This window comes from Anomalospiza imberbis, chromosome 7, assembly GCF_031753505.1.
Source record: "Anomalospiza imberbis isolate Cuckoo-Finch-1a 21T00152 chromosome 7, ASM3175350v1, whole genome shotgun sequence".
NCBI lineage: Eukaryota > Metazoa > Chordata > Aves > Passeriformes > Viduidae > Anomalospiza > Anomalospiza imberbis.
The window spans coordinates 30,174,260-30,202,175 of record NC_089687.1 but is presented as its reverse complement, the minus strand read 5'-3'; the positions used below and the strand labels follow the sequence as shown (position 1 = coordinate 30,202,175).

The window sequence follows — 27,916 nt, the reverse complement described above, 5'->3', positions numbered from 1 at the left end:
GAATGTTTGTATGGACAGAAGCATGGGAAAAGGCACAGCTTATATTCAAACTGCTACATCTCCCACCAAAATTCATACTTTCTCTGAACAATTTCAATTTTCTTTCAGAAACAAGCTTCTGTCACTTGTGGTTTCATATGTTAAATGTTAATATGCATAGTTATGTTGCATTGCTCAAAAAATCAGTGCAGGGTGTGGCTTTTAGCAGGTATGTTCAATGGAAAAAGAATTGGAACCATCAGCCAAGTGAAACTGTTGTGGTAAAATATTTGTCCATTTTTACTTTCTTTACCCAAATCTATTAAACCAAGCAAAATTTGTCACTTTTCTCCATCTAGTCTAATTCTGAAGGTCTACTAACACTAAATACATCAGCTCCTTCTTTTCTTTCCCAAATGTATTTCCTTTAATTCCACCAGAAGCATTTATACTCCTGAATCCAGGTGAAATAAGGCTCAGGTTGCCACTGCACATGTCTAAATGATCAGATTATCTCGTGTTTGTATTGCAATTTGACATGATGATACTCCTTCTACAAAAAAGGATGTTTCAGTCAGTTCTAAGTATCAACTTTCCTTATGGTTACAACTTATTTATTACAACTGTCATATGCTTTCATCTTGTGGTACTTTGATATCTAACATTTCATAAAGAATGCCAAAACATCCCATGAAACAAAATTCTGAGGAAATTCAGTTCTATGAATATTTCAAAATATTTTTTTTAACATTTCAGACTAGATCAAACACAAATATTTAAATGTTGATGTTTCCTGAAAATGGATATTCTAGCATCTCATTATAACTTTAACTCTCAAATCCTTGGGAAGGCAAGGATTCCTAACAGCAAATTCACAGAAACTAAGCCTAAAATAGAGCTGCTGGACAGCTCTATTAAAATACAGTGGTACTCCTTAATATCTACCAACTAATTCAAATTAGTGTAGTGGATGGCAAACAGCTGCTGTGCACCATTTTGAACAGTATCTTTCACGGATGACTCTTGAGATGATCAAAGTGCCTGGAGCCCAGAGGAAGGATGGAACCAAGGGTGAGGGAAATTCCTCCCCAAATCCAGAAAACAGGGCTAATTTCCCAGCCTGTTCCTTGAGGAAGATTGATAGAGTCTTGTCTCAGATACCTTTTTTTTTAACTTTGTCTCAGGTACCATTTTTTTTTTTAACTTTCTTTTCTTGTTGGGGAAGCATGGGAGTTGAGAAAGGAAAGAAGATGCTATCAAGAGGGAAATACCGTCAGGGTGTCAAAATTCCAAAGACAGGATCTACCATGCTCCTGGCACGTGGATGAAGTGCTGGGGTTACAGACTGATACCTACAACAGCAGCACAGTGTGAAACCCAGGCACCCCAGCAGAGTCCCCCAGGAGTCCCATGTGCCACCACCCTGTGTCACTGTAAGCGTCAGACTGTTGGTCCCACAGAGGAACTGGGCTGCACAGTCCTTCTAGACTCAAAGGGAGAAGAACTTAAGCTTCCCTGTGACTTCTGGTGTGCAGTAGGACTGGGGCTGTCTGCAGTTAATTTAAGTACAGATCTGTGAAGCCGCTCCATGGTGGAGTTCATACAGAACTCTGCTATTTAAGTCTATCTCAAAGGAGGGGCCTGAAAATCAGCAAAGCTGCAGTATTAACTAGGTGCTACAAAATGATTTAATCAGATATAAAGAGACCTTTTTGGTTAACTGTAAATCCCTTCACAATGGCAGTGGCTGCAGCCAGGAATTATGGTGCATATTCCATATATCCATGGCAGACAAACACTGGCTATAGATTATGTTGTTTCATTCCCATAAACCGCAGAAAACAATGGTTAGGAAAAACAAATTTTGGGAGTAGCTGCAACTGGAGCATAAAAACTAGCATGACTGTGAACCATAAATGTAATTTTTGAGGGTCCCTGCCCTTTCCACTAGAGGTCCTATTTAGGAAGCAGGTATCTGGTTAAAGACAACTTGAGAAATCTGGCACAATTCAGCTTGTGTTGAGTTCTGGGGATCACATTTTTATGTGTAAGCAGAAAGGTATGTTTATTTTCTGCAAGCTTTACCTTCCTTTCGACTCACATATTCTTTTGATCAAAACACAGATACTGAGCAGAGGACCAAAAGATCAGCAAGTACTGAAAGGTTCAGGCTTGCTGGTGAAGATGGGTTCCTGTGCTCCAAATAACACTAAATGTCACAGTTGAGACGGCCACAACACACAGAGTGTCACCATACAATTTCAGAAAGCTTTAAGCATTCACCTAAACAAAGTAACACCAGAGAAGGCTTCAAGCATCCACCCATAGAGAGTAACACCATGTCACTTCAGAAGGCTGCAAGCTCTGCTCCTTCTTGTTCTCTAGCCCAGCCTTTTATACCCTGATGTTCATGCAGTGCACCTGTGTGCCCTCTGCTCCCTTTGGTGGTTGCTCAGTGCACCTGGGCACCCCATGGCTCATTGCTGTCAATGCTGCTCACCTGCTTCTCACAGCTGTGCCCATTGGGGATGAGGCTGGGCTGCAGCCCCACTGCCCATCACCAAATACTGTGTGCCACGGCACAGCCCCATTGCCAATCACCACAAACCGTGTGCCACGGCACGGCCCCACTGCCAGTCACCACAAACTGTGTGCCACAGCACGGCCCCACTGCCAGTCACCACAAACCATGTACCACGGCACGGCCCCACTGCCAGTCACCATGAACTGTGTGCCACAGCACAGCCCCACTCCCAGTTACCACAAACTGTGTGCCTACAACCAAATATATGTAAATGGAGTGTTTATGGCCTGGGACACAAATGGAAGAATCTGTAGGAATGCCTTTGTGAACTCAGGTCTGCTCATCTCTATTGCGCATAGAATTTCTGTTTTTATCCATAACCTTTAAGAGAACAAAATGTTACAGAAGACTGCTAACATGATAGCATAAGGGGAAAACCAACAAGTAAGGCACATAGCAAGCAAGTCTTGGGCAAGCAGAAGTGTTTGGAGCAAGCTTGATGAATTTCTCACAGTTCTGATGGAAACCCCACATGAAAAAACATACTTGCATTACAATCTCCACCTTCACCCCACATATCATTTACATCTGAATTCACTTCCAGAAGTTAAATGCTTCAGAGGTGCTGACAACAGTAAAATTGCCTGGTCTGGTTTTGTATATTTTTGGGCTCCCTATGCCTATACTGGTGTTACAAGTTGGAATTGTTTTCCCCATTTGTTTCCTACAGATCAAATTCTTAGCCTGGATTTATTGAATTTTCAGGTTCCCAAGCTTTAATGCAAATCAAATAGCTTTCTTTATAATGTTCACTCACAACAATACTGAATTTGTTTATTATGGGAAAAAGCACAAACAAATTCTGCAACTTTTGATTCACACTCATTAGTGACTGAATTAAGGGCTAAGCTTTAGAGGCACAAATGGAAATGTTCTTCCTCCTTGAGCTACATCAGTCTAAGGTAAAGAGATACCTAGCAGTTCACCTGAGACCTAATTTAAGTTTTAATGCTAACAATTACAGTTTCCATGAGCATGACACTGGGAAAGTAATGAAAAGGCACAATTTATCTCCTTATAAAACCAAAACACCCCAGAAACCCAAAAGAACAAGGCACATTTTACCAAGCTTAGCACATGCAATTCAAAGTTGGAGGAGAACTCCCATAAAAAGTGAGGTATTCTCTTGAGCCTGGCAGATTAAATGAGCAATATTTCTCTCTCCCTCTCGCTTGTTTTTAAAATCTCCATAAGCCTGTTTTTATTTTGCATGCTCCTCAGGAAGAGACTGTTAGGAGTAAGTGCTGTTAAATCACATGGCACTGTGCTCTGGAGTGCTGCAGTTTCCTTCCTGGCAGGGGGCTTGTTTGTGAGGCTATTATGTGACCCCTATGACAGCGTGTCTGTCTCCCATTCCAAAAAAATTATGTAGATTTCAGCAAGATAGAGCCAAGCAGCATCTGAAGGTAAATTTGAGAGGTTTCTACAGAAGAAAAGCACTTGGGGTAGCCTGTGCTGCAGTGCCCATAGCAAGACAACTGCATTATTGCCCCAGCCTTTCCTATTTTAGAAATAAAACTTCCAGTCTTCATTATGACTCAGGAAAATGCTTGAGTGGGACTTTCCACACTCCACCTTTTACAGCCCTGGAGCTAAATCACAAAAGAAGTAGCTGCAGGTTTTCATTTCTAAAACATCCAGGACAAGTGGAGGTTTGAGGGCCACGAGAGTCATTGGGACTGACTTTGTTGTCTTCTCAGACTTGAGTTCAGAAGTATCTGGCAGTAAGATTTACTGACCTAACAGCTGGGATCCATCACTGCCTTTTAGATTTTCTTCTGGATATCAACAACACTGGAGGAGCTGCAAGGCAACAGAAGGGCTGGAGACCACCAAGCTACCAGAACTCAGGGATCTCTCTTGTGTTTGAAAACACAAGATTCTTCTTCTCTCAGAAGAATCTAGACTGGTTTTTTTCCTGTGTTTTGCAGAGCTCATCTACCACCTTTTGAGGACTTTCACTCTGCATAAAGCTCAAGTATATTTTCATAAAACCTTGCAAACAAATGCAAATAGCAATTTGTAAATGCAAACAATTCAAGCAACATTAAAAAGCTTCCTGTCTTTAAAAAAAAAGTGTCAATTGTACCATTCTTGTTCTTTCCACGGGTCAGTGGGTGTGTCTGTGTGTGTGTGAGCACAGGTGGAAGCTGCAGCTAGACAGCATTCATGCTGCCACACAGCTGTCAAAATATGAAAATCTAGTTTTTTTCAATTTTTAAGTGATTTGATGGAATAGCAGGAAGGCTTTCTATATAATCTGTTTATTTAGTGTGAGAACCTCTGAGTCTGAGGAATCGAAAGGCGAGCAAATCTGCATATGCAAGGATGTAATTTCCCTCACATTTTTACAAAGCTGTAGATGAGAAATAGTTTCTCTCTGGCTGTGATGGTTGCACAGTGTTCAGCTTTGTGTCTCACCTGCTAATTCCATTAAGAAGAAAGGAAAGCCTGGTTGACACAGGCAGAGCAAAAATGCACCATAGTTTATATCCCATAGCTAAGCTCTGGGGCTTTATTATTCTTCAGCAGTTTAGCAAATGGCTGAACACAGTAGTAGACACAGAATTTAATTTAAATGGACAATGTCAAGTGGTTTAGACTCCAAACTTAACCTACCTTGAAAATGTTATGATCTGGAGAAGGAATCTAGTCTGAATTTCTCATATTTTAATCCAGGAGGGAAAAAAATTTAAAAATTGTCACTATAGAAATTCAGCACTGCTGTTCTGATTCCTGGCTACTCTCCAGGCCTGTTACAGACAACGAAGATGGCTGTGACTGAATTGCATCTATTTTGGAGTCCAAGACTCTTGGACTTTTGAAGGGACTCATTGCAGAGTCTGAGACTCTTCTTTATCCTTGTAATGTGCGATGGCTCTCATGGCCTTCATCCCACCGCCCTGCCCCAGCCAAGGGAAGATGATGTGTTGACACAGATGGATTTTGCCCTTTTTGGTGGAGCTCTGAGTTTGCTTGGGCAACACATCCATCTGCTGGATTACTCGCCCGAGCAGCCTCGGGAGTGCCAGGATAGCCCCGGTGCCAGGAAGCTCTCTGAAAAAGATCCAAGACTGTCATGCAGGTTTGAAATCCCATGGGAAGCCAGGAGGGTGAGCAGGGAACAGAGCAGCCATGAGCAGACGTGCAGCATTTTGTGCTCATTATCAGTTTTGGGCACAGCAACAGCATTGGCAAGACAGTACAAGGCACTGCCTGCAGGAGAGTCCCAGAAGGCACCACCTGAGGCTGCTGCCAAGGGACAGTTTCCTGCCCTCGAGGAACCCAAAAATACACCTCAAACTGACCACTTGTGGATGCACATTTTTCACCAGAGGAGACTGTTTGGGCTGAAAATGTCTCCTTCCCCCTTCCATCAGTTTCTCTGCACTGCTGGCATTCAGTTGCTGAGACTTGATCTAATCAATGCTCATATGGGGAGGTTTGTCTGGCCTGGAAGATCATATTATCGAATAGGTCTATCAAATTTGTCAGTGTCTTCGTTGACAATTTTCATGAATATATAACATTGAAATATGGCACATCCATACTGACTTATTCCTTACAGTGCTCAAAACGGCTTGGAAAAAACCCTCTGTAATTTGATCATGAGAAAGGATAAAGTCATTAGGGGGATAATTGCTAATATCCAGATCTTAAGAAGAGAATATAAATATTGAAGAACACAAACAAATAGGCAAATGGATTAACAAGATGAGAACTCCTTGATTGCCTGGCCTCTGAATTCCAAAATGCCACCAAAACAGCCTTATTTATGCATATAATGGGGAAATTCAAGAAAACATCCATCATGGGACTTTCAGCTCAGACAGTACATTCTAAAACATACATTACACTTAAAATGCTTCAAAATGCTCTCTCATGGAAATTGCAAGATAAAGTGTATTTCTATTGGATTTGAGGGAAAAATCACACCCATTCATTTATTCAGTAAAACCAAATCTCACTGCACAAACTCGATCAAGGTCAACGATCTGCCATTTGTTGAGGAGAGTGAAAATCTGCCCAAGTCTGATAAATACCTTGGGGTTTCAGAAACAGGAGAGGCCAGAACTGCACAGAGGCACAAGGGTACACGAATAGCACAGGCAGCCGTGGCAAGGGCGGAATGGTGACCCTGGAGAGGCAGGACAGGGTCAGAGAAGGGCCTCCTGCAGCTCACTCTTCTCAGGTTTGCTTTGTTGCAAGAGGCGGTACTGCTTTTTGGGTGATATTGGTCTGGCACTTAGGAGTGCTGGCATAAATGTTGCCTGTGTAAAGCAAGAGCCCTTAGAAACCGAGACGATGCAAACCTACTGCACAGATTTACTCCTCGAAGGAATGAGCACCCTCGGCTTCGCAGACAGAAAAGATTCGTGCGTTAGTGGTGGGCATCAGCGGGCTGGCAGGAACAGGAGGGAGCGACAACGCTGATGGAGCAGGCAGTTTGAATAGTTCGATACGGAAAAACTCAGCTGGGTGTTGGGACTTGTGGCTGTTTGCAGAACTGCTGCCTTCCTGGGACCCCGTGGTGGGCGTGCGGGGGCGGTTATGGAAAAACCCGCACTGCTCAGCCACCACAGTCCTTGCAAAGAGCATTTGGCTGCATTAGCATAATTGACAACATCAATTATGCCCACTGCTATACTCTCCTCTGGGAAAGGCCGTCCATACAAGGAAATGTTTTTAAAAGCGTGCGGTGTTCACGGTCTCAGCAATTTTTAGTGCCATTAAATGGTAGAGAACAAAGGTATTCTGTGGAAAGCCTCAGGCTCGGGGAAATTGCTTCAGAGGCTGAGGAACTGTTGCTTTTTCACACAAAGCTTCCCATGGTTAGGGCAGCATTTCCTGTCTGAGGAGATATGAAGGTGGGAAAAAAGTAGCACATACCACATTCTTATCACAGCCATCACCATCAAACGTTTCTGCAGCTGAAAGAACAAGAGGATGGCACAGAGCTTCCTGTCTGGCAAATGCTGATGCATGAATGTTCGCCGAGCCTCAGTTTTACACTGCTGCCTTCCTCTTCCCTGATTATTTCTGGAAGGCTGGAGTTGTTGCAGCTTTTTGATACAGTGGTCCCATTCCCCTAAGGTCTCCTGACAGGGTTATGCCCCAGACATTTGGGGACATATGGAGGCAAGTGGATTGCCCTGCATAAACTAGCAATTTTCACCCTACATGCTTGTTATTGTATGTAAAAATGAAAAATTTAGGCCAGAGAAATAGGTGCACACAAAAGAGACATCAGCTGGCACAGGTGACTGTGGCTGAGGTTAAATCAATGGATAGAACCTGGTGAGACCTGCCCAGGGAACACAGTCACCACCCTTGAGAAGCCCACTGGGCCCTGAGCCACACCAGAAGCCCCCAGACGTGGGTTTCTAAGGAGCAACAATGGTGTCTTCCTGTGCCTGAGGTACCTGCTGGACTTCACTGCTGATTCAGGATGCTTCCATGGTTCCCACGGCTGTAGGGCAGAAAGGTGTCCTGTGTCCTTCCCACAGTCTTTGTCATCTCTTACTGGACCATCTCCCACTGGACTGCTCCCACACTTCTTCTGACGTCCTCGTGCTTGGAGACCACAGACCTGCTCCTCTGTGCCTTGGCTCTGCCCTCCTTGTCAAGTAACCCAGATTCCTCCTGAAGTCCCTCCTTGGCTCCCAACCCCTGACAACACTTTGCTGCAATTTTCTTCTACCCACCACCTCTCCTCTTGAATGTGGGCTGAAATATCATCTCTCCTAAGCAAGAGCTGTTCTCTTCCTTCTGCTTACTTGAGCTCAAGGTGCCTTCTGTGGTCCTCTTCCTCCATGACCCATGATGTAGCTTTCTATTATCACCACTGCAATCTCCTCCTCCTCCTCCCTAATCCCCAACCTGCCTTTCCCTCCCTTCTTGTTACAACTCAGTTACTGCCTGCTGTTGCCTCTCTAGCTGATGTGGGCTCCTGCCATCCTAAAGGAAATCCACCAGGCAGCAGCAGCCTAGGACAGGCTGCACACTGAAAAGGGGCTCCAGGCCTTCATCTCAGCTTGGGGAAGCCAGTGCTCTCCTCAGCTCTCCAGCAAGAAAGAGAAAGGATTTAAGATAACATTACTTGGCCTTGTTTCTAACTTAAATAATTTTGGCCTAATTGGCCTTATCTCCCGTCCCCTGTCCCCCCAGGACACAAACATCAGCCTTTCCAGCCTTTTACGAAAACTGACTACTACCTACCGCAAAAAGCTGAGGGCAATCAAGAGTTTGGAGAAAAGACACTGAAGACTTCTTTGCATGTCCCTGTCTTCACCAATGGAAGGGCTCCTTGGCAGTAGGAAACACCTGGGCCATGGCTCACCCTTGATCTTTTAGAAATTCATCCCAGCATTTTCTTTCCATAGCAACTCCTACCCTCCCTGCTTTGTGCTGCAACACCTCACACTGCTCTGCCTCACCGAGACATCATTTATTCAGAGCTCTATGCTTTAATCATCACACACTGTTTTAAGTAGGAACAGAACAATCATTTCTAAGGCCGGGTACCCCACTGTCACAGGGATGGCACAGGAGATGACCAGCTGGATTAAATACTGCCTCAGCACTTTCCCAGCAGGAAATGTTCACACCTGTGAAACTGTCACCTGGGTGTCACCTGAGCCATGCAGCTCAGGAAAACCCAGCAATCCACACCTACTCTCTCCAAACACTTTAAAACCACAGAAATACCATGAAACTGAAGCAATGAGTGCATCACCTGACCCATTTTCACCAGACCTTCCCAGAGGCTTTCGTTCTCAGTGTGAGCTGTGAACATTTGCATGCACGTGCGCATGCACACACATGTTCAATTTCTAAATCAATCCTCCCAGGCAAAGGGTGTAAAAAATGTCTCCCAAACCTCACTAGTATTTACATGTTTTTAATTTCAAATGTCATATAGGGCTATTCAGCCATTATATTTTACTATAGCTTCTAAATAAATTAAACCCATTTATCACTTAAACCCCCCACATTTTAAGAACCTTATTAACTTCATAGTTAAATGCTGACAGGTAATATCTATTATGGCAGCACTTCATGGTATCCCAGCAGTGCTATGAGCTGGATTTTCACTTCCTTAAACCTGTATATCATGACAAAAATATGCATAATCTAGTACACTGATTCTGTAATTTTCAATAATGTCTGCTAATTCCAGCAAATAATTTACAGTACTTATTTCCTCTGTCAAAACAGGTGTTTTATGGCCAGAGTAGTTGTAGGTTGACAAAAATAGAAGCAGCCCATTTATTAAGAAGAGAGTTTGTAGCAAAAGAAAGAGTAATGGAAAGACAGTGTTTTCTTAAAGTAAACCAGGAAAACCATACTAGAATATGAGGACACTTCACTCAGCAAATGAAGGAGAAAAGAGACTTACACAGATCCTGTGAATTGTGATTCTTACAGAACAGGAACCGTACCTGCATAATCTGTCCTTGCATAATGCCCATCTTCTGATTTTGTAGTTGTTGTAGTGTTGTCTGTGTGAAAAGAAATGTGTTGAGTTGCCTGGGGAGCTTGGACTCGATACAGCCCATGCCCCCACCACAGTGCCCAGGCAGGGCTAACTTCACTTGCACACACATCACCTCTGCTGGCTGCAAGGCTCTCCTGGGCCTGCCAGGTGAAAACAGCAGGATCTTTTTTCTAACAATATGTGATAACAGATTGCAGCTGGGATAAATATATCAGTCTGAAGCAGGAGTTGTCATTTCTGCTCTACTTGAAGTAATTGGGGAGTTTTAATATGTACCCTGAAATGAACTTAGGGTGGTTAACTTTAAAGGGAAGGAGTAAACTGGAATATGTTTAATACACCTGTATACTATAGCCTTGAAAGTAGATGTACTGAGGATTTATGGGTCAGAAGCTAAGGAAAAAAGCTATTGAGAGTCTGAGCCTCAGCAGACACTTTATTTACAGGAGCTATTGAAAGGCAACTTCTCTTCATTTTCATTTTAGAGAAAAACAAGGTTTTTAAAATCAGCTCAAGGGTTACAGGTGATGTAGTAGCTCAAGAGATGGGCACAGAGAAGCACTGTATCATGGAGAAACAGAGAGAGCCTTGAGCCATGATTGGAAAACTTCCTTCCAGCCATCCTGGGCATCATGGGGCCCAGCAAGGGTCACCTGAAGAACCAGTCCAAGCACTGTGTTTGGGAGCACCTCTTCAGAGAATGTCCCAAGACTGCATCATGCTGCTCCACTTAAGGGAGCACCAGAGGATCCATCCTGGGTGGCCAAATGTATCTGAGGGGCATTCCCACTGTCCTGCTCCAACTGCTGCCTGGCAGACAGAGCTCTGGGCAAGCTGCTCGGGGCAGGAGACTGGTGACTGATACAGAACCCAGGGCAGGGCTGGGCAGTGCCCTGCTGCTGCTGGGGGCAGGCTGTAGGCAGGGTTAGGAGTGATGCCCCCCTCTCATGCCTCGCTGTGTCTGCACCACGGAGGGCTCTGCCTCTCACCTCTCTGTGCTCTACAGTATCAACTGCAGCAGTCTAAGGGAAATACAACAATTACCAAATAAGAAGCCAGCCCAGGTTTTTGTTTTTTTCTCCCTGAACAAAAATTGAAAACATTCTTCGAAATGAGTTTTGTTATGAGAGTTACCTTGACATCGACCCAAAGACATGACTTCAATTTTCTCCTGTTTCTGGCATGATGCCTCTTTGATTTGACATGCATTATCATAAGATTTCCCATCGGAAGCACAAAGAGGATTGAAGTTGGTTTGAGAACAGTCAATGTTGCACACACACCTGAAAAGATACAGAAAGAGAAAAAAGAAGAGGCTCATATGAGAAACTTTTTTAAAGACATCATAAATACATCTCAGAAATATAAGTGTTTGTATTGTCCTGACTGTACAATGCAAATCAACATAATGAAAGCGGAATGTTCTGTCACGAGGTCATTTGTATTTCTTGATGGAAATGAGATGCAGGGAGAGGGAAGAGGCACATAAAAGCAAGCAAAAAGAAAGCTAAAAGAAGTGTGTTTTACATGGAAAACTGCACCACAGCATTACCACTTGTAATCCCCTGTAAACCAAAGAGATATGCAGAAAAAGAAAGCTGCTGAGCCCTCCTGCAAACTAAAGAAGCCACAAAATTCTCCTCTGTTCAGGTGCAGTCCATTGTATGGAATACCATATAAATGTGGGTTTATATTGATTTATGAGTTAACTCTGAAAATAACTACAGCACCTAGAAGCACTCTAATTGTAACAGATGTGAAACTGAAGCCTCACGTCACCCCACTGGGATAAAACCACCTGCCCAAGGCTGAGACTGGAGCAGGGATGTGACCGCACTCTCTCAATGCCTTGGGCTAGTGGGATCTCCCCAGCTCCTGGACACAGAGAGGCTACTCACTATTAAAACCAGGAGAATGCTGTTTTAGGGAAGACTTTTGCACAAGCACTTTATGAAGCAGTTGGATAACTCAGCAAGCAAAAAGCCTTACACAGGTGTTACCCGGGAAGGACTCCTGTTGTGCTCTCTGAGGGGTCAAAGCTCCCATGTCCGAGAGCACAGTGTGGGCAAATGCAGGCCGGGCAGTGGTGGTCCCATCCTCAGATTGCTTAGGGCCATCTCCAGAGACTCCAGAACCCAGTTTGTGAGCTCCTGGGCTGCCCTGTGACCTGAACCAGAGCACAGGGAGGTACTCACTTCCACAGTCTGCTCTGGATCTGAACTAACGTGCTAACGTGCACACATCCTGATCCCAGCAAGCCTCGCCATTGCTTCTCAGATGGAGAAACCTAATTATGTCCATTGGCAGCAGGCTGCAGACTCTTTTCTTTAGGTTTCTGCTATTTCATTATCATTAGCAATGTCAGGTAGCCTTGGGCATCGGCAGGGGAAGGGCACGCTAATCTTCTGTCCCCCAACTGTGCCGTGTAACAGACAGCTCAGCCTCAGCAAACCCAACGTGATCTTGCTTGGGGACAAAGCCAGAGGTCTAACCTGGCAGCTGCTCCAGCTCTTCTGAGCACGTAATTGTGCACATGCTGCTATCCAAACTCTTCCTGGCTCCTTCTGACATTAAGGCAAAGCAGTGCGATTGATGCTCTATCTTCCAGCCCACTGGCTGTGCTGAACCTCGCAGTGCCAGCTCCCTGGCTCTCCCTTTGGAAAGCTAAGTAATGGAAATGTCAAGCCTCCAGCCTCGCTGCTTGATTTAAGAAAGTGTTTAAAAGTCAGTCTACCTCCCATTTGCAGCAGACATCTGGACACCTTTGACTACTGGAGGTGTAGAGGGATATACACAAAACTTGGGTGGAAAGAGGAAGAAGGAAATTGGAGAGTTAGGGTCAGATCTCTTCATCACCACATTTGGCTTCTGGCCTCCAGGAATGTGCCCAGGGTGATGGAAAACAGTGGAACCAGTAGCTGTCTTCTTTTAGAATTTTTTTCTTACACTGGGTAGGTCTATTTACCCCAAATATTCACTAAATACAGAAAACTTCAGTTCAGAAAGAGGCCAGTGGTGAAAAGCTGTGGTTATAAATTAAATTACATGATTTCATAACTCAAAGAAAAGCGTCTAGCTCCCTGTGCGTAGCAATTTCCCCACACTGATAAACATACAGAATATAAGAAAAAAATCCAGTGCATTTCCCAAGAATCTCCTTATCAGCAGAATAAGAATGTTCTGCTCTACTGAAATATTAACCATCATCATTTCTTCCTGCAGCCATTTCCAGCTTCCCACCTTAGTCAAACTCACTTCATTAGGAAACATTTACTGCTCAAGTAATAGCAATTCTTTCCACGTAGCTCTACCATTTGCATTTCAGATGGGACACAATCAGCCATATGCTCCTTTTTTTGTAATAAGCCAGCTAAGAAACAGCTTCACTTCTCTACATTTTGTTACAGAAAAATGAGTGAAGGTTAATATATATTATGTTTCAACTCAAGAGAAAATTAAGCCAACGGGAAAATTACAACAAAAGGGTGCTCTTTAGGGGAAATCTCAGCAACTTTGGATGCAGTTTCAAGAATACCTAGGGGATGCAGGGAACCTATGCTCAGAGTTAGACACTTCAGAGACATATTTTTAAAGGTGTTTAAATGCTTAAAGATGCATGCAAACACTTTGTGTGGGATTTCTGGTATCTCGGAGACCTATTTCCCACTGATTTCAAAGACTGCTTCAGAGCCCACTAGGCATTTATTTACATCTTCTGATACCTTCCAAAACACAAAGACCCAAAATTACTTTCCAGTCCTCTTCCAGCAAAACTGAGAAGAGAACCAAGGTTTTTCTGTACCCCAGTATAAAATTTCAACCATGACACCAGCCTTTCTTTCCAAGCAAACCTCTGCAGGAGACGCATGAAGAGGACAAACCATGTGAGCACCACAAGCCACGTGCAGCTTGTGCTGGGGTCAGATCACTCTGAAGCAGAAAAGGACTCCCCCAGCATGATACCATATGCTCCAAAGCCTTATAGGATCCCCTGTGTGAAACCTGATTTTCAGAGCCAGCTAGAGGGATGCTGAAAAAACACCAAACTTACCGCCCCCGATCTCCTTGCTGCAAGGATCATCCACTCCTTGCACAGTTTTCAGCAGACAACTTCTAGCTTGCATCCACAGTTTATTACTGCTTTTCCACTGATACACCCAAATCCTACTTAAAGGCTGCACAATTAAGTCGACATCTAATATATGTCATGAAGTGCAAAAAGGTAGGATTGCATAAGGAAGATTAATGTGCCTGTGTTGCTGGCTCTTTTTAATTTATAGTGCTCCTCTTATCAGGGAAAATGATGATATTCCAACACATTTTTTCAAACTGGAGGGAGCAAAGTCTGCCATTTGGAACATGCTGCCAGATTCCAGAAGGGCAAAATGCAGAGAAAGAGGCAAGGCACGTACTCCAAATGTGTGTGTCCAGGCAAATGCAGCCTCTGAGAACAGCTCAGACTTCAGTGGGATCCACCAGCCAGGTAATAAATACCTGCTGAACAGCACTTAATGCATTTGATGGAATGAAAACCTGTAAAGGTGCCTTCACTTCTTGAAGCATTATAAAATGCAAGAGTGGGACACTCTTGTGGTAAACAAGAACCAAATTGTGACATCCCTTGGCTCAAGGTGTGTGTTAGGTGACAGTACCAATGGAATTATTTTCTGGGCACAGAGAGTACCTTCAGCTCTTGTGGGACACAGGAAGCCCCTACCCTGAAGACATCCTCCCCCTAACACTTGTCATGCACAGGGCTGGCAGCACCCATCCCACTGCCAAGGGTGTGTCCAATGGGCTGGCTGGCTGCCTGCAGCTTCCCAGTTCCTGAGGCACACCAGTATGCCTTGAATTTTAACTAATTTGATCATTTGACCATGTTATCATCCTGCCTATGACTTCTGATTATAGTTCTATCAATAAATCTATTTGCTTTCTGTGTTCCTAAGTGTAGCACTGAAAAAAGCCTGGCAATAGAAAGGCTGACTGAGCGTTCCTGGTGCTCAAGACATTGTGGGAAGGTCAATGAGGTCTCCTAGGGGGTCACAGAATCAAACTGTACCCAAGAGCATACACAGAATATATGTGTAAGATTTAACCACGCCTTCTGCAATCAGAAACGCAGCTTTAAAAGCCTCTGTGAGGAAGGAGAGCCTCCAATATGTCAGCAGATACCCTGCATCTCCTCCGAGAAAGGAAGGAATGCTGTTCTACAGGCCCTTTGCATCTTCAAGTAATGGGCTTATATGTTAATTGATTAAAATTTGGGCTGCCACTATAAACAATCATTAAACAAGGCTCATTTTCTTATTTCTTTTCTTCCAGGTCATTGTGATAGTCTCCAATGCATTCCCTTTCTTTCATACACTTTATTTTATGCCATTTCATTTCACATGATGATAATCCTGGAGGAGCTGAATATCCAGCAATCAGTGTGGTTACTTTGGTGATCATGGAAGCAAAAAACACCAAAGCAAACTAAAAAAAGACTGTTGAAGGGACAAGCCTGGGCACTTCCTAAGGGGATTTTGGGCTACCTCCCCATGGTGGATCTTGCAACACTGCTTGATGACGCTGGAGCCTGTCATGAGAATGTCACACCCAGGATGAACCAGAAAGTGTCTGCAGGCAGAGGTGCAGCTCTGCAGATAAGATGCAGGAGAGGCCCAGGAGGATGCCTGGGGGAGAGCTGGCAGAGCTGAGCTTAGCCTGAGGCAGGGGAGATGCTGACAGGCACCTCCTTGTGCCTCACTACTGACTTGTGGGGTGTGTGCTGCTGCACTCTGGTCTGTGAGCTTTGGCAGCTTCCATCAAGGCAGGAACTGCAAAGAGGGTGCTCAGCAGCACAAGAAAACCCACGGGCAATTTGGGATTTCACCTGTTTATTGTGCTTCTTCCCTCCCCAGGGAAATGAGAGAAGAGCACAAAGAACTCCTTTCCAGCTCAGATCCTGACCATGAAGAAATGCTGCCCAGCCCTCAGTCTGGTCCACGTGCCAGCAGTGATGGGGATGTGCTGCACCAGGCTGTTTGGCCAAGCTGGAGCAGCCAACTTGGCTTCCTGCTGAATCAGTCTCCATAAAAATTAATGGGGTCAATAAACCAAGCATGGGTGAGTGCACAGTCTCCTAACACCCCACACTTCTGCAAATAACATATGGTATTATTTTCTGGGCACAGAGAGTACCTTTGCCTGCAGAGAGCAAGTTATTGAAGAGAGGATTCATGGCTATGAAGGGCTGTCCCTGGAAGGAGGAGCTATGTTTTAGGGAGGAGTCTCAATAAAATGAGAGAATGGTTCTTTGCCCACAAAGGGTAGGAGACTACTATAATTCTGTTTCCTTAGTTCATGAATAGAATATAATCATTAGTGACACAGTGATGACAAAAAGAAACACACTCCATGCTTTATCTTTACTCCTAAGACAACTATTCAGTCTTTGTTTCCAGCAATGTATTACTGAAAAATAATTTTTAAGAAATTACTATGCAGTATCTGCACGTAGCATGAGGAAGGTTTCCTATGTAGCTCTGATGGGAAGCAAGGAGGATAAATGAGACAATGCTTCCAAAAGAGTGGTTTCACTGGGAACAGATGCAGGCACATTTCTGTCAGAGCGAGATGGCAGTGGCAGCCCTTCCCCATTCAGCATCTTTTAATTAGCCCTCTGCTGTTTGAAAACCTGAGAGCATTGTTGGTACTACCTCTGTTTATTAAAGATTCATATTCAGACTTTGCTGGCCATGGGTCATTTGCTTTTTGGAACCACAGCAACAGAAAATTGTGCCTGAGATATCTGAGAGAGAAGTACTTAATGAAATGACTAACGTCTTCAGCCAAATGCCTAGTTGATTACAGGGTCCAAACAGCAGAACAGCAATAAATCTGCCACAAAGAGAATTGTCAGTCAAGAAAAAAGGCATAAAACCAAAGAGACAGGGAGGCAAGAGCTAAAAATGTGAACATGCAAATCTAGTGTTATTTTTACTAGTCAGAGCTCTGATATTTGAGTGCATATGCTAATTTGGTCAAGTGTGAGATCCCACCATGTCTCAGAGAGCACTGTTTTACAGGGAAGGTGAAGTTCCATTCTGCAATAATTTTAAATGCTGTATATTTTCTCCTGGCACACACACACACACAAAAAAAAAAAAAAAAAAAAAAAAAAAAAAAAAAAAAAAAACCCACAAAAAAACCAAAAACACCACCCAAGAAAATTTTGCAGCATAAAAAAGCCCAAAGCCCTTTGCCACAAAACAGTGTATAAATAATAACACAGTTGTTGTACATTTACGATATTTCAATGAGAGACATTTCTTATCTTCCTCTGCTCTGACTAGAACATGGTGATCAGAAACTCACATTTCTGGATGTCAGCATAGACCTCTCCAAGCCCCCTACCCCTCTGAGTAGGACATTAAATGCCCATTTAATGCCCATTTGCCATTAAAGCAAACCTGGCAGTATATATGCCTGCATAAAGAAACCGGCAATCAGTCTCAAATGCCTTCTCTATCATCAATGCTTTTCTTTCTGGTACACAGGGCATCTTTGTTGACATTACCAGCAGCAAGCTGAAATGAAGCCAGGCTTAACATTATGCCTCGACACTGGAACAGGCATTGTAGCACGGTTCAGCCGCGTGTCAGGAGGCTGTGGGAGCTCTCATTTACCCAGGCAGCTTTGGGGGTGTTTAATATCTCAACACAACATCAAGCAGAGACATTGGAATGAGCTCTAGGCAGGGACTGGGCAAGGTGAACCTCTGGGAGCTCAGACACACAGCCTGTGACAGCCCTTCACTGGGGAGCAGGGACAGGTCACCTCTGTACCTACCTTGGCATATCACCCACCCACAAAGCCACCTGCACACACAGGCAGCAAAACTGGATTGCTCCAGGCAGCTTTGACACAGCTTTGTTTTGATGTGAGTATCAAAAGGAGCACATAAATCTGAGCTTCTGACCCTCAGCCCATCTCCAAGCACACCTCTGAGCTTTACAGTGATCTCAGCCAGCCCTACAGAAATGGGCTGGCACCACTGCACCCCTAACAGAGAGGTGACGTGCTCAGTGCAGAGTCCTGCCATGCTCAGCGCAGAGTCACCAGGGACCTTTGGCAGTCTGGCCAAACTCAGGTACCCCACAGTGGTCTCTGCTGCATGTGGAGCTCAGCCCAAGAGGATGGCACCCAAAACTGCCTGGCATCATTGCCTGCTTTGGCATGCACTGAACATCTTATATCTGCTGACATACATATACATTAAAGATATTCAGAGTGCACACTGGCACACAGTGTTTTACACTTTCTATGAATCATACCCTACAACCTGTCTGTGCTTGCCAGGAACCTGAAATCCTATCACTGCACTCTTAAGAACATCGTTAAGACTCTTAAAGAATAGAGACTCTGTGTGTCTCCTTCAAAACAAATTTTGCTGTAATTTTTGAGGTTGATGCAAAACTTTAGCTGCAGTGCAGAACAATAAACAATACATATTTTATAATGGCAGCACAAAAATAGCATGCAGTATTTCTTTCCTGGGCCTGCTAGTGCTTCTCTTCTGCTTTAAGATCACAAGAGAAGAAAAGCACAGCTTGAGTGCCTTCCATTTAATGTTTGTTACTTATTTATTTATCTAATTTATTTTTCCTTTTTGTCCTTTGCAGCCCTGCTTCTGCACTAAGGGCTTTAGCATGCCTACTTTGCATGGTGGCTTCCCTGGGATATTTTACTTATTTCAACTGTTCAAATGTTTATCTTCACCAGGAGTAAAAGGAGAAAAGCTTGATTCCCTCAGGGTGATGCAATGTTTCTGCATGGCATTTCAATAGCATCCTGTTATTCAAACAATTAGAAATCACAGAGACCATGCACAGAATTATCAGCATATTGCATGGAGATTTTTATTATTATGTAGTGCATAATGAAAATGATTTGAAGGACCCCAAAGCATCATAACAGAAGGAAGCACTGAATAATCAGGTGATTTTTTTTTTTTTTAACTTCAAGAGCCCAAAATATTGTTTACTGGACATATGTCAAGCTAAACTGCACCAAAGTGGTGAATATATTTACTGATGGCCTTCCTTCCCTACCAAATGCAACACACTCTGGGAGTGTAGCTGGAGACAGAGCCAGGAGCTTGGGCTACAGCTGCCACACTGCTGCTGCTACTGGATAGCAGGGATGCACCGGCAGTGCTTAAAAATACCCACAGATTTTGTAGAGCATGCTTTGCATGGCACCTCATGGAGGACATTCCAAAACCATGGACTGCTCCTGGAGACCCCTTGCTGTACAGCCCTGAAGAGAGTCCCTGGGCACTGGCTGCTTCCCAGAGCTCAGTGAGGAGCTGGGCTCATGCTCCTCCAGCTTTCAAGAAGTCATCCTGGAGGCTGCGGCTCCAGGAAAAAAAAATCTTTCATTTGCAGTGCAAGACACTGCAACTTGAGTCCTAATTCCCCTTTAATTTTTGACCTGTAACTTTTTTACTAAATTTTTGACAAAAAAAAAATATTACAGACTTCACTTTTGCTTCCTTTTTACAATTCACAGCACCAATTATAGTGTGACCTTCATCTGGCTTCCCAATGCCTCTGGTGCCCTCAACAGTACATTGAATTGTGTGCTAACAACTTTACAGCAAAATAAACGTGTCCCTCTCTCTCTCTTTTTTTTTTTTTTGTCCTTCTATATATCATTGTTATTGAAAAGATACTAAGTTGTATAAAGCGATATTTGCTACACTGGATGCTTTAAAGCCAGAGAATCCCAAGGCTGATGACAGGGTTTGAAGAGTCATGGAAAAGCCCCCATGCTAGCTATGTGACCAGACAAGAAAATTCTAATTCTGTGCATAGGCCAATTCAAGCGTCTGCAGGTATCTAACGTGTAAAGTTTATTTAGAACTCATAGAATAAAATAAATGCCATTCTGTGGTTTGCCTGCCCCTGCTGTCCTTCACGTCTCTGTGGTCTGTGCTAAAACAAAGCTTTGCTGACTGTTTCTCTCTCTGTAAACATTTGAGGCTGTCCTTCATGAACGGTTTATTGCTGTGTGCCTCACACTGCTGATACTCTTCACTCCTCTCTCGAAAGCCAGCCAAATAATGAAAATTGTTTCCACAAATCCCACAGTTGCACTCTGGACCGAACAGCCAGTGGGAATATTGCAATGTTCAGTGGGAAGCATGGGACACTGGCTGGCTGCAGGTCCTGGCATGGGCCTTGCCATGCAGGAAGGATCCATCTGCTCACAAAGAACTGCAGCTCTGTCTGGGACCAACTGCAAATTTCTGCTAACACTTCTACAAGTTATTTCTGAAAGTGGACTCTGATTTATCAGTGAAAGTCAAGGGATGATGGCCTTTTGGCTAGCAGAGACCAGTGTGCTGCCAGCACCCTCCCTGGCTGCGCATGAGCTATCCACTGCTGGGGGGGAAGGGAAGTGAGGACCTTCCTAAAATGAGCAAAAACTGTGGTAAAGGAATTCCTCAATGTGAAGTCTGCCTCCACGTGCCCAGACCAACTCTCCCCATGAACCCCTCTGTGTCCTTAAACATGTGTGCCTCTCGCTTCCTCAGGGATTCACAGAACACTCTGAAGTGGAAGAGACCCACAGGGATCACCTTAGGTAAAACAGCCCATGCAGGGGTTGGACCCACAACCTTGGTGTTACTAGCACCACACCCTAACCAGGGGTACCAGCTTGAGGCAGCACCATCTGAACTGGCCACATATTCCAGGATACCCTGCTTGGTCAGCTGTCTTCCACTACACAACAAAATCCAGTCTGCTATTCAATGACATTTTAGGAGAATGCTTCCAGGCTTTCCTTCAGGCATTATTTGCACCTCCTGCACAGGCAGAAAGGTTATCTGTGCACAGGATAACCTCACATTATCTCAGCCCACAGGTATGAGCCTGGCACCCGAGCAAATCACTGCATTTGCAAGGAAGGTGCAATAGTAACCCTCTTTTCCTCGAAGCCTTCAGAGCTGCAGGTAAAAGCTGCTGTACAAAACCAGGCATTCCTGCTGGCTGGGGATCTGCCTCTGCTCTTGCTGCCTCGTGATGACCACGGGCTGGCTGCTTTTGGGATCAAGCCCCAAGGGACAGTACTGCTGCCAGGGAAAGCAAGACAGACAAGTGACTGCAATGTGCCATCTCAAGGACATGTCCTTGCCAGCAAACTAATAGAATGAGAGTAACCTTCTTCAGGGCTGGTACACGGACCAGTGGAATCCACCTGCAGCTCCTTGAAAGGAGCAAGTGCTGTGCACTGGCCAGGACAGGTGTCCCTGGGGCACCCGTGCTGTTCCACAGGGGAGAGCTCTGTTACCAAATGGGCAGGCTGAGACATAGCAATTTAATCTGTATGTCTGGGGACATCTCACACAGGCTTTTAGCCACAGCCCACACGTGGGAAGGGACTAGGGCAGGAGATGAGCTCTGTGAGGAAGGGACACCTGCCACTCTGCAGGGGCTGTGAGAGCTGAGGTCAGCCCTGTGCATCAGCTTCTACTGAGTTTTGCTCAGGCTCATATTTAATGCATGGGATGTATTTTTAATGGTTTAGATGTGTGAACAAACCATGGCCTTGATGTTCCTACATGGGTGTGTGAAGGAGCCTCCGACTTTCTGAAATGGATGCAGTTCTATTTTAATAGTTAACATAAAGATGGAAGAGATGAAGCATTCCATTAAGACATTTGATAATAAATTGGTAAGTGCTTTTCCAGTGTTTTACATAGTTATTCTCTCTGTTGATCTATTTAGCCAACATATGTAATTCTGAGCTACAAAGTTGTATTCCTGCTTCCGTAAACATACTTACATAAAACTCAATAACAACACAGTCTATTTATTGCTAAAACGCTAGTAGGAAATTGGAAAAGGTATAAATACAATTCATTGCTGGTGATCTCCTGCCCCCTGAAGGCACTGTAAGGCTCCAAATCTTGCTCAGTTCATAGCATCATAAAACCAAAGCAATAAATGTCACTCTTTTCTTGATTGCGCATTAGGCCAATCGGCTTTTTATTGCGACTAAATAGGCCGTCAGGAAGGCACCGCTCTCTTTACTGCTGGGGGATGACTTTGCCTAAATGGGGGCCAGGGCGGGAGGAAAGCTTACTTTTAAATAATAAGGCTAAGAGAAAGCAGGGAGAAAAGAAAGGTGCAAAGGCACGTTGCTCTGCAAGGCCTTTGCACTTGCTCTTTCATGCTGTAATGCCTCGATGTACGCAGATGATTATGTGTCAATGCACATTAATATCTGATGTGCATTACCACATTATCATCCCTTATGTGCACTTTCACAGCCTGGTGAGCCCAGGCTCCCCCAGCCATGGGGTTACACAACCAACGTCACCGTGGGGGCACAAACTGAGCCTCACACAGCTCCGGGCTGCACCCGCGCACAGAGCTGCCCCTGCAGGGCCCAAAGGGACCCTCCTGTGCCCCTCCCACAAAGCAGCAGGAGCTGGGTCATCTTTACAACACCCTGTATTACAGAAGGAGCACAAAACAGACTGCCAAAGCCATTCCTCCCAATGCAGATAAAGGCATGTGCTGGGAGGCTGGGACACTTTCCTACCCAGGACTGAAAACTACAGTCATAGCTGGTGGCAGAGGAGTAAAGAAAACCCCAAACCCTGGGTTCATTTGCTCCCCTGTTGATCTGGGCACATGAAATGGTGGCTCTCCACCATGCTGTCACACGTATATGTTGTACCTAGACACTGCCTGAAAAGAGAGAGGGATGCTGTTGCTGCCCCACACACGTGAACCCTTGTAACAGCTGCAGGGCAGTGTTAATGCAGTCCCACAGCCACACCACCTTGATGCTACCACCCCACATCTCCAGATGCCCCTGTCACAGCGACCTTTAATTCACCAGCTCATGCTGGGTGAGCCATTCCAGCCCCCCAGCCAGGCAGAGGGAAGGCAGGAGAGGCCAACCTCCCTTCTACCTTTGGGTAGTGTCCCCAAAACCCTCCCCGAGCCCCTGAACGTGGGCAGCCACTGCAGCTCCCCCCCACTCTTCAGCAAACAGCCAACTGGACTAATTGGCAAGTCAGCTTTACATTTCCTCCCTGCAGGCTTCTCTGCCATGACCACCCATCCCTCCATGCCTCCCATCCACACACACACAAAGATAGGCATCTTGGCCGTGGAAACCTAACAAGAAAATCAGTCTGTGTTGAGCCATGCTTTTGAAATGATTTCATCTTTTTTTTCCCCCAACTCTAATGTTGACAGACTACTAATTGCAAAGACAAATGTTGACTGTGTCTCTTACAAGCTTTCCTCCCCTTGAATTTCAGAAGAATTTGTGTCTTGCTTCTACAAGAGCATGGCATGGTAAGACATGAAAACCCCCCAGAATCTCAGAAATTATTTTTGGCTTTTCACAAATCAATATTTCCTCTGAAGCAACTGAAGTAGTCAGTAAGGCAAATCCTGCTTTTATCATCACAATTTCCAAGTTATTCAGAGCATTCACAATCCAACTGATTTTTTTCTCCTTTCTACCAGGCAAAAGGCTCCACAGGCTACTGAGAAGTTACTCCATAGTTATCAAATTGGGGAGAGAACTTTTGTTTCACTGAAGCCAGTGGGATAACTTCCATTTACTTCCTTAAGTTGGAAAGCTGGAAGTTCACCTTCTGAACTGAAAATCAAGTTTGGGTGAGCATCTGAAAAGAAGAGCACATGGGAAAAAATGATCTAAAAGCTTTATGATTGTGTAGAGTATTATTCCCTGGACACACAGCAGGTTTTGCTGTAATTGCAAAAGATAAAAAATGTCATTTTTATTACAAAACCAAATGTTAGAGATTCTAGTTTTTGGATAAGAGATGGATGTGTCATATGGGGTCCTTAAAAACCTGCTTGGGTGAGTAGTACAGATGGAATACAATGTGGGTTTGCATTTATCTGAGAACATTTAGAGCCATGATATATAGTCTACACGACAGACTTCCTCGATGTATAGAGAAAATATAGCCAATTTCTTTGTGTAGGCTGAATTATTTACCAGAGTGTTCCAAAGTGTATTGGTAATAAAACACTATGAAGTATAAGTAACTCCAGACAATCTTGGCTTATGTTAAAACAAGGGGTTTTTTTTTGTTTTGTTTTGTTTTTTTTTTTATTTTTAAAGGATGTTATTAAGAAAATAAATCCTGAGAAACTGGAAAGGCAGGACTTACTCAAATGAACATAAACCTCTGAAGGATTGTGTTGACTCAAGGGAGAGAAAGGTCAAATTCTCCCAACCATCATCCTAAAGGACTTGGGAATCAGTCTCGCTTCTAAATTAAATAGGCTATTTTGGCACAGGATGAAGGATGCAGAAGAGATGGTAAAGTGATTCTGTGAAACTCACCTGACTGGGAAAAATGGCTGGTTTTAACTAAACCCAAAAGATATATATGTAGAGTACAACAATTTCACCAGCTGGCCAAACAAGCCATCATTTTTCAAAGCATTACCTTTCTAGCCAGGGCACCAGTAGTGCAATCAGTTTAGAAACACGAGGAGCTCATTCCCTCATCCTCCTCTGGAGAACTGGATCATAGTTTTTCTCAGGGCTGCTGCAGATAAAGCTAACTGCTTTTTCCATATCTTTCCTGGCTCCTTCTGCAGAATCCTTTTGAGAAAGAGGAAAACCACCTATTTTTGACTTGATTTAGGGTATTTCTGAAGGCTGTGGGGATCTTTCCCTGTTTCTGTTTGGAAACAAAGTCACTTTTATACCTAGACCAGTTTAGGTTGAAACTGCCCTCTGAAAGAGTCCTACAGTACCTCAGCAGCTTGCCAGAGAGAAACCTGACAGGAACCATGGCATTCATGCAATGCTTACCTGAGGATCTTATTTTCTGACCCTAAAGCAATGTCTAGACCCTGGTTTCTAATAAGCCAAATCTTTCACCTAAGCTGGAGCTGCTGCAATGTTGTTCTTTTTTGTGCTGTGGACACCAATTCAAGCTATAATTTTGTATTTGGCTAATTTTCCCACTTTTGTGTCTGTTCATATGGCATTTTTTTCCCCAAGTCCCAAATGAAGAAGCACGGCTGGGTTCTCTCTTCAGCTCTCATACTCCAGGCAGCAGGATCTGGCTGACCAGCCTCCTATAAAAGCCTCCAACCTGGCCCTTTCTTAGAGCAGGCTTCGTAATGAAAACGTAATATGCAGATTGGTAGACATCATCTTGCTTTTTCTAACATTCCTCATGTTTTGCCTTTCATTGCAAACACTTCATTGACTAATTTCCAGTTGCTTAGGCTACATTTTTTCCAGTATTGCTGACTCTTAACCCACTGAATGGTGTCCCTACACTTATCTCAACATGGCATCTCAACAGTTTCCCTGGGAGTCAGCTGCTTTCCTTTTATTTAAAAATCTTTTAATCACAGAACACACATCAAATGAAGTATTACCAGGCAACAGAGACAGAAGTGGGCTAATTTCTGGGCAAGCACTGGAGGTAGCTGTGCTATCAGGTTGAGGCTAAGATAAGTGACATGGGTGTGAGAGGGTGCAACCTGCATGGTCACCTGCTGCTGTGCAATGCAGAGATTGTGCTCCAGTGCCTTTAATTCCCTCTGCAAACCCTTGCCTGGACTCTTATTAGACATGACTATTAAGCTCCATGTGAAGATTTATGCTGCAGCAGCTTCACTTCATGCCTTAAGTATGATCTCAAGTTAAGCACAAATTTAAGTTTTTGCAGAATTGGGCATGTTTAATGATTTTATTCCATTCCTGTGCTAATTTGAGCACAAGTCCAACATGTATGTGTAAGTATTATGCCCAGCCATGAACACAGATCTGTATTTTCACTAGAAGAGAACGAAAAGCAGCAGAAAACAGCAATATATCTACTGTATAATGCCTGGGACATTGCAGATGTTAAAGCAGCTCGTTGTTTCTGCATCTGGAACAAGTAGGTCACACATAGTTATTATACACACTGCTGAACATGAAGCAGCCAATACCCGTGTAATGTATGTGAGACTTCAAACCACCTTTTAGTACTTTATAGCAGTACAGCATCTTGTTTGCAAATGCTCTGCTTGAGAGCAACTGATGGAAGGGGGAAGGGCCCCAAAGCTGACTGACCTAATTGCTGTGTGGATTGAGAAGCTGGCAAAATCATTAGTTTCTTTTATGTTTTCTTTCTATACTATAATAAAGATAAATATTGATTGCTGGGGCAGTACTGATTGCAGGGGTCACTGCAGATGGCAGCTGCATGATTTGCACAGATATCTCCCATGTACAGAGCCACTTATTTGCATGAGAATGTGGTTTCACCCTCCTCATGTGCTTCTGACTGTTCGCTTGCCTTATAGGAGCATTTATCCAAACTCAGTGTACCAGTGATTACCAGTAAAATATGAAACAAGTGACTGAAAGAGTTCATCTTTGTAATACCTTTTGTGTATGGGCCTGTCTGCTGTGGGTAAGTGGAGTTTATTGTCCCAGCCGTGTGGACAGAGGCACAGGACACAGGGACCTGCTGTAATTATGCTGCAGTGTCACTGCCTCACCTGGCAATGCCACCCAGGGGCACAGCAGGCTCGGGACCAGCCCTCCTTCCTTCCCCACTGACCCACACACTGAGCAAGCCCAGCTCCTTCCTCCAGCCTGCATGCCTCCCTCCAAGTCCCAGCTCGGGGTCATCAGTGCCCCTCAAGAATAGCTTCAGCATCGTCTGAGCTGAACCTGCCCAGTGGGATCCTTGTCCACTTGCAAGGAACAGAAAAGGCTACTCCATTGTGGGCCAGGCTTGTGAGGAGGGAAGAAAGTTTCCTACCACGAGCACAGTGCCTATTGCAGAGCATGATACTCCACTTCCAGCCAAGGAGAAGTCCCTGGGGTGAGTTGCAGGAAGCAGCAGGGACGTTTAGCCACCTTTTAATCACTGGTACAAATGCTTGAGTGGCCCATTCCAGGGTTAGGCACCTCCTGCCAGGGAGCTGCTGCCTCTCTCCTCTACCTGCAGCCTCCAGAGGGAGGAAGGAGCAGGCAGAGGAGCACTCTGGAGGGGGCCTCCTCACCTCCTTGGACACTGCCAGGCTGTAGGGGAAGCTCTCTCTGAGCACAGTGCTGTGTGTCTGCCTTCCAGCTAGCAACCTGCATCTTACTGCGGGCACTGCTGCACTTCCACACTGCTGCTGGCTGACCTGCTGATATTGGAATGCAAAGGGAAAGTATGCATATTTAACCCCAATTCATCATTTAGATTTTGATTAACTCTGCAAGTCAGAGGTTTGCAGGCTTTAATCTTGTTTTAAGTAAATACTCCTCTCCTCTCTGTTGTCAGCATTTTCCAACTGGAAACTCAACCAAAGGATCTTTCTTATTATTTATCGCATCTCCTTCCACTCTGGACATACTGGTGGACCTCTGAAACAGCTGCCCAGTATTTATCCAAACCATGGCTTGTCCAGTGTGGGGAGTGCTCTTATTTCCTCAGTGGCCCATAAGAAGATTAATGCTGGAACCCAGGTTTCTGACGTGGTTCTGCACTGACACTAAGCCACTCCAGCAGAGAGCAGGCACTCCATTTGGTGAGCACTATTTATGTACAGTGAGTGTTTCATAGATGCTTTTTGGAAGATCTGAGCAATACACCACGGTTCAAAACGTTACGCCTCATTCTTCAACTCCTTTTAAGTATATCTCTCGGGGTGTTACGTTGAGTAGCCCTGTCTTACAAAATCAATTATTCCTTAGCCAGCTCCGAAATAAAACCCAAAGCAAGCAACACCAAATGTCTGATTTACCAATAGCTTGCAACCCTGTGCTAAAGAGCATAGCCACTGCCCTGCTTTAAATAT

At 44.4% G+C, this 27,916-nt stretch overlaps 1 protein-coding gene across 4 annotated transcripts in view; it reads right to left on the bottom strand.

Annotated features, from left to right (window-relative positions):
• Positions 1–27,916, bottom strand: part of TMEFF2 (transmembrane protein with EGF like and two follistatin like domains 2) — a 186,616-nt gene that overhangs the window by 21,043 nt on the left and 137,657 nt on the right. For 2 of the 4 annotated variants that reach the window (XM_068196325.1, XM_068196323.1), the window contains exons 6-7: positions 11,196–11,344; positions 10,006–10,065 (exon numbers count right to left, since the gene is read on the bottom strand). In XM_068196325.1, coding sequence (XP_068052426.1) covers positions 10,006–10,065; positions 11,196–11,344 — 209 coding nt within the window. Of the gene's footprint in view, positions 1–7,098; positions 7,416–10,005; positions 10,066–11,195; positions 11,345–27,916 lie in introns of those variants that run through there. The other 2 variants (XM_068196326.1, XM_068196324.1) reach the window with 2 other exon arrangements.